We start from the raw sequence: 13,954 nt of genomic DNA on the forward strand, positions 1-13,954 counted from the left end.
TAAGTAAGGACTGTAGATTTCCATTCATACCAGTAGCAGTGCCTTTGCTATCTTTGCACAGCTAACGCACAATTGAAAACCAGAAAGATGTGTTATCTGAACACACACAGTGTGCTGCCAGACCCTGGAAGGCTTTTATATTACACAGATTGCTGAAGGGAAACTCTGAATCATTCCAAAGCAGTCAAACTGATGCTCACTTTGCCACTCCTAATTATCATTGCATAACAAACAAGAGAAAGGGATGACAATACATGTTTTTGAAAACATATCACTATAGCAGATGTCAGCCCCTCTTTTCCATTGTACTTATGCCTATTGTACACCTAACAATGAAATCATCTGTCATTTCAGTTACCCTCAGGAAAGCGAGTTGTATATATTCACACTGACATGTCAAGCAACAAGTAAATGTGATGAATATCAGCAATATGAAAACTTACAATAAGAGGAAAAAAATAGGCACTTCTAGGTCCTCGTAAAAACTACATTCTTTTGAATTTAAATTAACAAAACGAAAAAGACAGGAAGGAAAGAAAAAAAAAACACAACATGATGAACAGCACACCAAGGAGAAGACACGTGATTAAATCCTGGCAAGATGCTTCCCCAAGCTGCCGTCCAAGCAGCATTGCTAGGAGCCTCACTCAAGCAAGCAACACAGCTAGCAGATCTCTGGGGCACGCAGCTCCTCTGCTCTTCCCAGGGCAAGAGGATCCCTAAGGCGCCACTAGCCCTGGGCAACCTGGGCGAGGGGTCTGCACCTGCGAAGCGAGTGTGCGCTCGTGCTTGCTCTGCCCCGTGTTTCTGTGCTGTGTCTTGTGGTGGCAGAGGACGGCCCACCCACAGCGGGAGGGCAAGGCAGGGCAGGGCTGAAGAAAAAACAAGAAAAAACAAGATGTAGTTGTCAGAGGAAGCAGCTGTTGGGATCTCACCAACCGTGCAAACGGGGAGCGAGCAAAACAGAAAACAGGCCCAGCCTTCCTCCGTGAGGTAAAGAGAGACCACTCGTGCAAAGCCAACAGGAGAGACAGTGCCAGGGCCTCCTCACGCCTCTCAGGCTGGGAGCGGGAGATTGGCCTTTTCACCCTCCAAAGGTCTCAGAGAGAAAAGAGAGCTGGCAGAGTGGTGACTCTATTCCAGCAGGGAAAAGCAGATGACAGAGTTCCCCTCCTGATGAGCTCAGCTGCTTTCCTGAGGGTGCTGGGGTATTAACAGTGCCGGTGCGTTAGGACTCAGGGCACACAGTTGTGACTGAGACTTTCTGGTCTAAGTCATAAGACTGAGGGATCACCCTTGCTGGCTCACTCCTGTTAAACCAGTAGCAGAAAACCTTATCTGGTCTATTCTTTCCTTACATGATATATCATAGTATTATAGAGCAAAATCCCCATGATGTGTTTTTTTCACTGTTAATTGTGGAATCAATATGGATTTCTTAATTTAAGGATAAGTTTGCAATGCCAATTCATCTGTTTCTTTCCACGGAAAATTTCAAACACATTTCCCATCTCCAAAGAATAGCAGGGGACTGATCAGTAGTCACAACAGCTACCGGCAAAACCACAAGTATTTAGAGTAATTTTTTTTTTCTTTCTTTCTGTTCAGATAGATCTGCTTTGAAAAAGATTTCAAAGAGTCAATTAGTGTTTGGTCATTGGGCATCTGTGACAGAAGATGACTAAATGAATCAGTAGTTCCTTTCACTTAGAATCACTCATTGTGAATATTGGATAGCAGTTGCACAAAAGTGTATGGCTACTTTTATTGTACATGGAAACGGGCTTTCAGAGCACACTGAGGGACGAATGTTGCTGCTCAGAGCGCTCATTAGCCTCTTGATCAAATCTCTCTTTGATAGCCAAAGCGGCATGTTCCAGGAGCACATGCGAGTGACGGCGCCACTGCGAAAACTTGCTGGATTGCGATTTTGGTAAAGCTGTTTTCTTTAATATATCCCCCCCCTTTTTTCTTTTTTTTTTTTTCAGGGAGGGGAAGAAGGGCTTGTAAGGAAGGAGAGGAGTGTGAGGTAGTAAAGCAAGGCAGAGTGCCAGCATTTTCTTTCAATCAGTATTTGTACCTATTAAAACATTTTGCCAAATCAAGGAGATGAATTACTTCACTGTTTCTGGAGTCTGATGCAATTCCTTTCACTCGCTCAGCAGTCAGCTGGTATCATTTTGCAGGCTAGGAGAGCTGTGATTTACAGTCTGGGGGATATGAATTCAGCAGTTGGATCGCAAGTTTTTGGAACTTTCAAAGCACAGCATTGGAAGTCTGTTCTTTTAGGAGGCATTTTGGCAGAGGAAGGTAGCACAGGAAATTCCCTCAGCCTTCCCTCTCCAATAAATGCTGGCTGGTGGGCAACTCTGTGTTTATATACAGTTGGTAGCATTATCATTGTTCTGTGCTCCTGCAACGAAACAATTTCTTCTCTGCCCCTGCTGTGAATGACACTGAATGAATTGTGTTATCTTAGCCAAAGTCACAGCAGGCACTGGGTCAATGGATAACACTGTACAATGTAGGAAGGAACCTCACCCTACAGCTCAATCTCCAGCTGTTGACATGAACTGGAGAAAAAAAAATAGAAAGATGGGGGAAGAGACAAAATTGTGTTGAAGGAAAAATAAATGAATCATATCAGAGGGAAAAGAACCAGATGCAGATTCAAATCAAAGGAACCCACACAAACACACATACACCAGGGAGAGTGTTTCTGATAGCTAATTCTGAATTTCCGGGAGAAATGCTTAGGAGAATGGGATACAACTACCTCAGCATTTTTACAGGGCAATTTGAGGTGCTGATTTTCACATCTGGCATGCCCTGCACTCCACTACTCTATTTCCTCTAGAGGCTTGAGGCTGCTATGTTCATCACAGTGCAGGTTCTCAATTCCTTGTGCTTTAAACAACTGGACCCATGCTCCCATACCATAATAACGGAGGCTAGCTAAGCTGAGAGCTGATGACTTGGAAAGGGCTAATAAATGCCATTCCCAATCAAAGGAAGGCACAGAAACAAAGATAACTTTACCACAAAGCAGATACTAGTTCATTGACTCTCTTTTTGTGAAATGTTAAGCATGCTGAGGTCTTTGAATATTGCTGCAGATGAGGTTACTGAGGATCTACAGTGTCCCTCTGGGATACTTGGGGTCTACATCTTGGAAAAATATCCAAGAATGTCTGTTTGTAAAGCAACTCTATTTAAATGCAGTCAGTCACATAATTTATTATCTTCCAGAGGCAGCAAGTAGGAGAATGAGCACTGACCTGCCTCAGTTCTGCAGTGCAGGAGACTGATAAGTGCAGAAGGAGTATCTGTGTTTGCGACGTACCGAGTGCAATTCTGGCTTCTGGTCCAAACGTCAAACGTGTAAGGGCTGCAGAGAGTGTGGCACTAGCAGGTCATACCCCCTGGCTGGCCTTTTTCGTGACAGAGTGGGAAGGATGGCTGCTGCTCAGCCCTAATGCTGACAGAGGCTACTTAGCGAGGGACAAGATAGCCTTGACAGAAAGCACTATCAAGTCTTCCTTCATGTTTCTTGAGTGAAACATGATTTTTTTAGTTTTATCTTAATCCCCTACGGATCTTTTCCTGCGAAAGCTGTGGATTTTCTTGTTAAAAATATATACATATTTAAATCTGCCTTTCAAGGACTTCATTTTATATCTCATTTGCATCACTACCTTTTCAGCATTGTAATTTAGCACGCCCAGGAGCGGATCAGTACTATTTCAAGAAAAGGCAACATCCACTGATTCACTAGCACAGATCCCTTCAGATATTTCTCATCTTTGCAATGGTGTCTCCAGAGTCGGTATCGTTAAGAAAAGATAAGGTGACCTGAGATCACCCCACATCGGTGTCTTCTCTCTCTTCTCCCACCCTGCCATTCCCAGCTCCACTCTCTCACTCCTTCCTTCTTATAGGATCTGGCATACACCTCACCCACTGGTAAATGAATTCAGCCTCTTAACAGGGCAGAAAACTGACCCTCCCCAAAGTGAGCATTTTTCTGTCAGGTTCCTGAGCTGGATGGTCTCAAAGGCAGTGAGACAATTGCCAGCACGAGCACAATGCAAGCAGTGGGAACAGGAAACCACGAGAGGCCGGAAGGGAGACTGCCCTCCTTATGCAGTGGAGTGTGGTTAATACTCTACCCACGGCAAACCAGAGGGTGGACGCCGAGCTGCGCTATTCCGCTGAGGAGAATTCTCAGGGAATTGCACAGGGGAGGAATGGAGCGCTGCCCCCGTGTCTGCACAGCAGCTGGCACAGCCGGATCCTGGCTCACGGTGACCACAAGGAGCATGTGGCTGAGAGCAGGGACACAGGGGCACAAGCAGCACCAGCCCTTTCGGCCACCAAGAGCTGACAGAGAGCCTTAACTATGCCAACACCCCGCACCTATAGAAAACCTTTTGGGCTCCTCTTGCTTTTATAAAGGTTTTACGAAGCTTTACTTCTGCCTATTTGTTCTACTAATATGTTCACTATTCTGAAAAATCAGGCAAATATAAAGTAGAAGCTTGACTGGAGGTAAATTAAAATACTCTGAAAGCATCATCAGTTTCTTCTCTAGTACATAGCTTTTTCTTCTAGATTGACGATAATGAGTTATTAAATAGATCTCACATTTGTTTTGTTGCATTGTTTTGTTCTATTGCCTTTGATTAATAAGCTTTTTGCATTACTGAATAAACACAAAGCACAACACAGAAAAAGCAGCATGTCCATTTGGGGGCATGGCAGTGAGCTAATAGTTGTAGAGTGTCATTGCAATGCATGGCAATTATTTAGCTCTAGATTTCCTCACCTTTCGTTGAATTTTCCATCATGAATAAACCAATACACTTATTTTCCCTGTGTGAGGAGATATGCAGCACCAGTAAATGAGGTTCATTCTATTTTACATTAAAATAATCTACCTCTTGGGAGGAAAAAACCCTAGAACATCTGACCTATTTTTTTTTTAACATATAATTGTCAAAGCTTGGATTTCCTGCTGTTTCACAAACATCATATTACTAGATCTAACAATTACGCCCTTCAGTTGGAAGAGGTGAATGTGAGAGCCTGATGAATGTATTTTTGGAAAGGAGATGGTAATAGAGTGGTAATCCCAATGGAACAGATCATGTGGGGTGTTTTCTGTGGGCTCGATAACCTTTAGGTTTCTCTTTAGATGTACCTCCACAATAGGTCAACACAATAGCCCTGGAACAGCCGGAATTAACTTTAAACTAGCTAGCTGTGTTACTCCTGGCAAGGCAATCAGCAGCCACATCGAATCCTGTGCTCACTGTAAACTCCCCTTCCTCAGGCTCCAGGTAAATATTTGAGCTCAGTGCTGCTGAGGTAACAGTATCCACGCTAGCAATTTTAAAATGAACTTGGGTCTTTGAAACAGGGACATCTACTTTCATTTTTCTTATTTCCTCCTATGCTTAGGTTCTATCCAAGATTTATGTGCCCTCCCTCATCTTTCTTAATGAGCTTACCTTTTCCTTTGATTGCGGGAAAACTCTCTCATTCCATTTTTTGTTTTGTTTTCTTTTTTTTAACCATTTCAGACTATTGCTTTTTCTGCCTCTCCATTTCTCACCTACGTTTTCTCAGTCCTCTTGCTGTCATGAAAATTACTGTCCTTCCACTTAGGTCTTTGAATTCATCCAACATCTTCTTATTTCATGCTGGAGCAAGTTTAAACTGCGTGACCACTCATCCCTGATACTGCACAGCTGCCATCTGCGAGCGCCTGATAACACGTTAACAAGGTGCTTACGCACTATATCCATACGTGGTTTATATATTTCCACCGGAAGCTCCTAAAGAGCGGGTGTTTTCCCAGACTCGCAGCAGTTTCCTCAGAATCAGCGTTACGTCTCAAGGTCTTGCATTCTACCACTTCCAGATTCTTCTGCTTAGGAAAGAATGTTTATTGCTTAGTATAATTTTGCCTCAGTAATGTATAGTTTCAAGTAGAATTCCTGGAATCTGCTGTTTACAGGCACGGTCAGAGGTTATGGAAATATTCTCCATTTGCATATGAGTGATATACCAGGAGTTTTTGACCGTGCGTAATATTTAAACTGTGCGACAGCTGCTTTTCTATTGGTGTTGATAGCCTCTCCGGCTCTGAAATCAAGTAGTTCTGCTGTGTGGGTGGTTCAAATTATTGCTAGATAGCTCAGTCAATGAAAATTGACTCCTCTTCACCATCCAGACTCTTCTTCCACCACAAACAGGAATATTAACACAAAGAAAAACATCAGTAAAGCTCTCATACTTGATGTCTCCCAGCTGGGGATCCTCTCTCAGTATATCAACCAAACACACAGCAGTGCAACTATTATCCAAGCAGAGGAACTATTATCCCCTGCGCAGTGTTCCTGCAGTGTGTTATGTGTTACTTTTATCCCTGAGCAAGCAACAGGAAAAAAGAGGCAATGCAGCTGAGATGAGCATCTTGACAGTTCACCACTACTGGGCATGGGCCCCTCAGAAGGTTAATGGCTGACACTGCACAGGCTTTTCAGCAAGATGATATTGAGATGATGTCGTGTATAAGTTGACTCCTGGGGGAAATTAGATTTCTTTGGTGATATTGAAGATTGATGGTTTAACACTGCTTTTGCAGCCCTTCAACTTGTCAGAATAATGGCGTTCTGCACAGTTTTCCGTTTCTTTTCCCACATAAGTCAATAGGTGTATCAAGCTGCTGCCACCGCTGGGGATCTGCAATGGGAGGTGGTGTTCTCATATCTAAGTTATGTAAGAGGATTATGTAACGAAAAACCTGAGGGACTCGCTGCAAAATGGACTTTGGATTAGCGGTTTGTGGGTGTATTTGCTAGGCTGCATACACCAACGATTTGAGCATACTTTCCCTGGGACCAGATGCGGTTTTGAAAGCGGACGCACATGCCATAGACGGAGTTTCAAGATGCCTAAACACAGAATAACATTGTGGCACCTCCCTAAAAGATTGGTCCTATATTTGGGTTGGGATCCAACCGATTGGGATCCACCGATCGCAGCACAGCTCGGCAGCTCCAGGTTGTGCTGGAGGGACTTCACACAATCCTTGACTTCAGCGGTGCAGCATAATAAACTGTGAGCGGGCCTCGCAAAAGCAGAATTCATGGTCTGAGAGTTCAGGTGTTGTCCTTTAAAGAAGGATAATAGAAGGGCAGTTACAATACACTAACGTGTAAGGAGCTAGCATATCATTTAATCAAAGAACAAACATCTTTACATTATTCTAACAAAGTTTAAAGGTCTTAAGTGTACTTCTAAATAGGACAGCTATCCCCATCCTAATACAAACATTTACCTAAGTCAGATTTGCATAATCCCCTTGGCCCTCATCTGTTTCACCTACCTTGATCAACCATATCTTTATTGAGAATAATGTGCCTGCATGTGCTTGGTATCTTCATCTACTTCTCACTGCTCATTAACCAAAAATCAACACAAAATGTTCTTTTTTTTTGGTGTACCAAAGATTCTGGGTAAATAGCTTTCCTAGAACGTGCAGGGGTTAGAAATCCTCAAACTTTGTCAGGTTTGACCGTTTTTCAGTAAAAAGCTTATCTCACAGATACCCCTATTCCCATTTGTGAAGCCAAAAGGCCACTCCTTTATACAGCAACTACTGTATTTGGTTACACACAACTTTTAACTGCTTTGTCTTTTTTTTTTTTTTTTTTTTTTTTTTGAAAAGAGGAACTAAGGGACATCAAGCAGCCAGGAACCTTTCTAATGGGAGCCCACCAGCAGGTACTTGAAGTACTGTTGGAAAACACTCTGTTCTCAGAAAAACACTAGTAGTGAGCACAAGTTTTATCTATTTGTTTTTTCTTGGCACTTCTGCAGAATTTACACTTCAATGACAACAAACAAATTACCATCTCACCTGATTTTGGTTTGTCCATTTGCAAAGTGGCCATAATAGTATCTCTACCTTTGCACAAATTTAAAGTTTTAGATACTGTGTCACTTCAGCTAAGGAAAACAAAAGGTTACTTAGGCAAACGTGCTTTTTTTTTTTATGTAAATGCTAACAAATAGCACATTTTTGACAATTAGACAACCTTCTTTATGTAGCCATTGCAGTCTCATGTAGTCATCTCGGTAATTGTCTTCCTCTGATAGACATATTAGAGCAGGAATGTATTTACTGCCACGCAAGGCATGCCTGGCCTATTCCCAGAGGGTTTCCTTACCCAAGGCGGGTGCGCCAGCCGGCCGGCTTGCGGATGCCAGAGGCAGCAGTTTCGTTTCTTCCAAGCTGCTCCCGTCCTTGACGGTTGGTCATAACCCCTCCCTTGTCGCAGATCTGGAGCTCGTCAGGCTCCCTGCTGAGTCAACAGAATTTGCTAGCCAAAATCCATCTCCAGAAAGTGATTCTGGTTTTGTTTGTTGGATTAGCGAGTTGGATCAGCCCACAGAGGGGAGCAACGAGTACCAGAGCAGTGGGAGGCCAGTAGCAAGAATGCATGGCTTGGAGAGATGGGGAAGCTAATGGTCTAACAAGACCTTCCTCTTGTGCTGACCAGCAATTCATTAAAACCAGCTCTGTCATAATGCACAACTCCACCTGACGTAGGTCTTGGATAGAGGATCACGAGGACCTGTTTGTGATCTCCTAGCTTTTCATGCAATCCTTAAGAGAAACAGATTCATTTACATGGGCATTAAATCACTAACCATGGATACAAAGAATAACTAGAATAGAATACAAACAAAAATCAGTAATGATCAAATTTTCCTTTTTTTCACTTAAATTAAAACTTAGTGGGCATAAAACATCCCTTTTTAGGGAATCAGTTCAACAATGCCTTTATTTACATAAAGGCAACATCTTACCACCCTTCTGCGAGTCTTACCCACTCATAACAATGCAGAAAAATGGCATGTTTGGGTAACATGTGTGTTTTGCCCCATGAAGCTTAGACAAGTGAGAATGTCCATTGGCACAAAGGAACATCAGTACAGCACTGCTCCTGCAGCTAGCACTGTTTTATCTTCATACTGCCTCCTGTGGTACCTAAGAAACTAAACCAAATTGGTAATATTAGATGGCGATGACGAGTGCAAGCGGTGCTCCATTCCGCTCTTAATGCAGTACCCAAATCTGCAGTAGACTCCAGGTCACTGACTTTCTCCCTGAGCTTTGAGGTTTTTTTTTTTTTTCCAAGTATTAAACATATGTGTACAAACCTTAAAGTTCTTTAATGCTTTTCCAAATTTTGGACAGCACCTTGTGCAACCATTTCACAATATTTACAGTGACAGCCTGTGTTCCACCTCAGGCTGCTGCTCTTATCTCCTGCTTCCATGGCTGTGATGAGGTAAAAAGAAAAATGGAGTGGAAAGTATTCTGGCAATATGTACATTTTTCTAATCTTCTAAGAAAACTTTTATCTTTCCCCTCTTCGTTATGATTAACATACCAAAAGAAGGGCTATGCAAGAACAAATTAACAGCCCCTGGAGGCTGGGGGATAATAGAGCATTTTCTATACATTGATTGGGAAAAAAAATGTTATATGCAACATTCTAATATGCAAGATAGGAAAAGATGGTCTAAGAACAGTTAAATATAGGGTACAAAAGCATTTGGAAAAACAGATTGATAAGATAACCATCAAAGGTTTGCTGCTAAAATGGAAGCCTGCACTGAGGGAGGTTTGTGCGCTGGTTAAATTCCTATTTAAGCTATTTGCATTATATCCTGGACAGAACCTATTTTCATTATGACTGTAGAATCTAATAGAGAGCATGCATATTAGATTTACAAAAGACACTAATTGGGAAAGGACTATAAAATAATTGAGAACAAACTTAGATTAAAAAAAGAGATGTAATAATAAAGAGATGTAAATAATAATAGAAAACAAAACAGAGCATACCAGTCATTATAATAATCCAGGTAGCATTCACATACGGAACGCTTCAAAAGGGAGACAGTAGAACCAGGAAAGATCCAGACAAGGCTGACAAAGATGACCAAAACCATGGGATGTTCCTATATGGAGCTTTTCTACAGACAGGGGAAGACTCCTCTTTGAAGAACTGGCAGAGGTAGAGCATGTCAGGGATCTATAGATTTCTCAGGGGCAAGAAAAGGTGAATAGCGAGTGATTGTTTTTTTTTTTTTTTTTTTTTTTTTTTTTTTTTTTCTCCCACAGAAAAGCCTCACACAGCACAAAATGGAATTACCAGGTCACTGGTCAAAATAAACAAAAGGAGACAACTTCCTACGCAATGAGTAGTTCAGCTGGGGAACTTTCACACAGAATGTTTGGCATGCTAGAGGTTTACATGGTTCAAAGCCTGATGAGTCAAAAGAAAACTAATTCAGAAATATTAAATAAAGGCACCATCACCTGCTTTATGAAGACCTGGAGCTACAATCTGCTGCAGGCAAGAAGAATACTACCTTACATTTCCTTGTTCTTGTATTTTTTTCATGGGTATTTCCTATAGGCTATACCGCTTCGATTATAGCCAACACCTTTCCATTTGTAATTGATTCTCATTACTGGTTAAGCTACTGACCTTGCCAAGAATAAGATATTTGACCCAAATGACCCAAGATACATTTGGTTTGAGCCCATATGGCTGCTCATCCCTTCTTTTAGTGATACAAATCTTATTTATGTGTTTCAGATGAAAAGCTTTGTCTTCTTGTTCCTAAAAAAATCCATTCTGATCTAATCCATTCTCACTTTTGCCTCTTCATGCCCAAGATTCTCCATGTCCGCCCCAGATCTGCTTCTTCATCTTCAGAAGTCTGGCTGAATAGGAAGTTTTTATTTGATAGGCCAGGGCTTGGTGATTGCTTCTCTTTTTCAACTAGAGTTAATTGCAAAAGGAAATCTGCATATCCTGCATCTCCTGCAACTTTGGGTCTTGGGGTCTGTGATATACAGAGGTTGCAAAAGGTGATGAGATTGCCCCAAGATAAAGCAGTGCTGATCAGATTAGGTACATGAACGGTAATGGGCATTAGGAGTGCTATGTATTCGTTTATTACACAGAGAGAGATCTTAGATCCTATTTGTAGTTATAGAAACCTTAAGAGAGATTGAAGCTACCTCAAACTAGTAGTGAGCAGTTTTACGACATTGTTAGAGTAATTACCAAAAGAAGAGCTATGATTGTGTAATAGAAATATTACAGTGAAGTAACTTGGCATCATAAAAAGATTTTTCTGTTGTCAAGTTTTGAGCAAGAAACAATGCACAAACTAAAAAGCTAAGGTCTGCCTTTAGCAGATTATCATACTAGTTCTGAAATCATCAGAATTATAGCAATAGCTAAAATCCTTGATTTTCACAGTATATTGATGTCCACATCACTGCGTGACTGTAAAATATAATCTATAAAAGTGAGAAGGTAGATTGGATCTGTTCCATTAGCACATAGCTGACATGCTGGCTTCCTCCCTGCAACCCAGAAAGAGCTTGAAAGCCTAAACACCACGGTAAAAAGCACTACACTCCTACTGTATAAGCAAATCTTACCCTTTAGTTGGCTACTCGCCTGTTGGACTAAGAGATCTCAAGAGTTTGGCTACTGAAAGTTAAAACAAGAGCAATGGGAAGTTAAATAGAAAGTTACCAGACAACTGAAAAATGTTTCAGTTGACACATGGTTTTATTAAGAACTGTTCAAGCTTCTGGATATAGCCTGGAAAATGTTCTGATACCCCCACATGGCACATATCACACCTTGTACCTCCTGCACTTGCTTGGAGGAGTCTTCGCATCAATGATTTGATACAGGGCTTCAGTCTTTTCTATTTATCATAACATTTTTACCAATGGAAAAGAGTCTTTACTTAAAATTGTAACCAGGAATTATTAAAAAAGCAAAGGATAAAAAGCCTTCATTCTTAAGTAAATAGATGGATCTTTGATTTGACCTCAAAACACAATTAAAAAGCTGAACCCCTGAGACTAGATTTGTGATTCATTTTACTCACAGCTCAGCCCCTGTGCATCCATCCTGCAGGGACCCTGGAGAAACTAATGTGTGTAAAGGGTCTCCAACAAATACATTCCCCATTGAATACTTATTCTGATATTCACCAGTTTATTCAAATACTTAATTACTCATGTACCTGACTAGACTAGTCAGTACTAGTCTGAAGATATTTTTGATGTGAGGTGATCTAGTACGATAGGCTGGCAGGCTGCAGAAGCAGATGGATACATACAAAAATTCTCTCTGAACTTGCATTGAATGGAACTGCGACTCATTCCTGCTCAAAAGACGGCTGTCTCTCCAAATCTTACAGTCCAATGTCATGGATGAAAACTCTTCTCAATACGTATCACTTATATTTTGGAAATCTGTGAAAGATTAGTACAGCACTAAGAGAAAATATGATATGAACTAAAATATTCGGAGACCAATGATATTTATTGTTTGCAGGATGACAGTTCTTTGCATGCTTTAAATCTATTGAATGTACACAGAAAAATCAAGATGTTATATAGTTAACTAACAAAATCTGTGTGACTACGTTTATGCTAACACACTCAATGCAGGATTTGGTATCTGCTCATAGGTACCGAGTGATTTTGAGAAGACTTCTGTGAAGGGAAAAAAAAAGGAGGATTATGTAAAAGAAAAACCTCTTCTTTGTAATTTAAAGAATGCTTTTTTTTAAAGCTATTTAGTATCTAGTAGTTTTGTGCTGGAATCATTGCCAGTGAACAGTATGCTGATAGCTGATCTACTGAAGCAGATCTGAAGAATCTTAGACCATGATAAATGAAAGTGTGTAAAGTTCAAACTGAAGCCAAACCTTCGATATCTTCTCCACTTTGAAATATTTCACAGTATGTCACACTGAAAGATTAAGTTAAAAAATTTAATAGACCAAGACCCCACCTAAATTAATTGAATTTATGCATGATATTAAGCCTGCCATGTAATCCAAGCCTAAAACAGTCTTAGATATTTATATACGAAGTGCCCTACTGAAGTACATTTTAGAAAAATGCGACTAAGAATGCTAGGCTCAGTCCTGATCCAGGGACTCAGTAACCATTATGTAGCGGGTAAGTAAAAACAAGTCTGCAAACTCACCTGTTTTGGCACATTTAAGGTAAATGTTATATTGCCAAAGTTAACCGGACTTCAATCACTGTTACCTGGTTTCTCTTCAGGTGTTTAGTACCTCCTAAGATGAGCAAATCCTTCCTTTGCAAAATGTCCACTCCTAAAAGACAAATTCACGGTGTTTTCTCTGACATGTAACAGGGAAAATTGTTCATCCTTAATGTTTGTTTCTTCCTCATTATGAAATACTCATGAAAACTTTGGGGAAAAAATAAGATTTAACATCATTGTATTTATTAGGTTCTGAAACAATACACATTCACATCCTTTTGAATACAGTACATTTGGCACAGTAATAATGTTTACGATGAAATAACACTAATGAATGGCAAGAGATTCAAATTACATCCATAAGAAAAAAAAATTCTGTACAAATAAATCCTCACAATAAAAAAAACCTACCCCCCAACTGAATACATTTTATATTTAGACAGAGCTATTCTGCACATAATTTAAAAAGAGGTAATTTGTAAGCCTTTTTTGGACAGAATTATTTTTCAGTCTATGGAGAAAAATGTGTTTCTGCATTTTTTTTTTTTTTTTACAAAGTCTATTTGGGAGGAAAAAAACAAGAAACAATGGAAATTTTATAATAATAATAATTAATAATCTTTTTGGCATTTTGCACTCATTTTACAAAGCAGGAACGAGAAAGATTTTACAGAACAGGCAGAAATGTAACAGAATGTCCGTTTTTAAGAGTTATCTTTAAAAAATGCTCAAGGTAACAGGCAAACCTTCTGATGTAAACCCAATGCGGAGGCGCTAACTATTTATATTGAAGAAATATCTGCCCATGCAAAAGT

The 13,954-nt window shown here is 40.5% G+C and overlaps 1 protein-coding gene across 1 annotated transcript in view; it reads right to left on the reverse strand.

Moving 5' to 3' along the window:
* The window catches only part of EPAS1 (endothelial PAS domain protein 1), a 112,094-nt gene extending 106,312 nt beyond the window's left edge, over positions 1-5,782 (reverse strand). The window contains exon 1 of the mRNA XM_088524272.1: positions 5,511-5,782. Coding sequence (XP_088380398.1) covers positions 5,511-5,542 — 32 coding nt within the window. The 5' untranslated portion in view covers positions 5,543-5,782. The remainder of the gene's footprint in view (positions 1-5,510) is intronic.
* Between the last annotated feature and the right edge of the window lie 8,172 nt (positions 5,783-13,954).

The sequence above is a fragment of the Tinamus guttatus genome, unplaced genomic scaffold, assembly GCF_059628265.1.
Source record: "Tinamus guttatus ecotype Peru unplaced genomic scaffold, ASM5962826v1 Tinamus_guttatus_pri_ptg000208l, whole genome shotgun sequence".
Taxonomy (NCBI): domain Eukaryota; kingdom Metazoa; phylum Chordata; class Aves; order Tinamiformes; family Tinamidae; genus Tinamus; species Tinamus guttatus.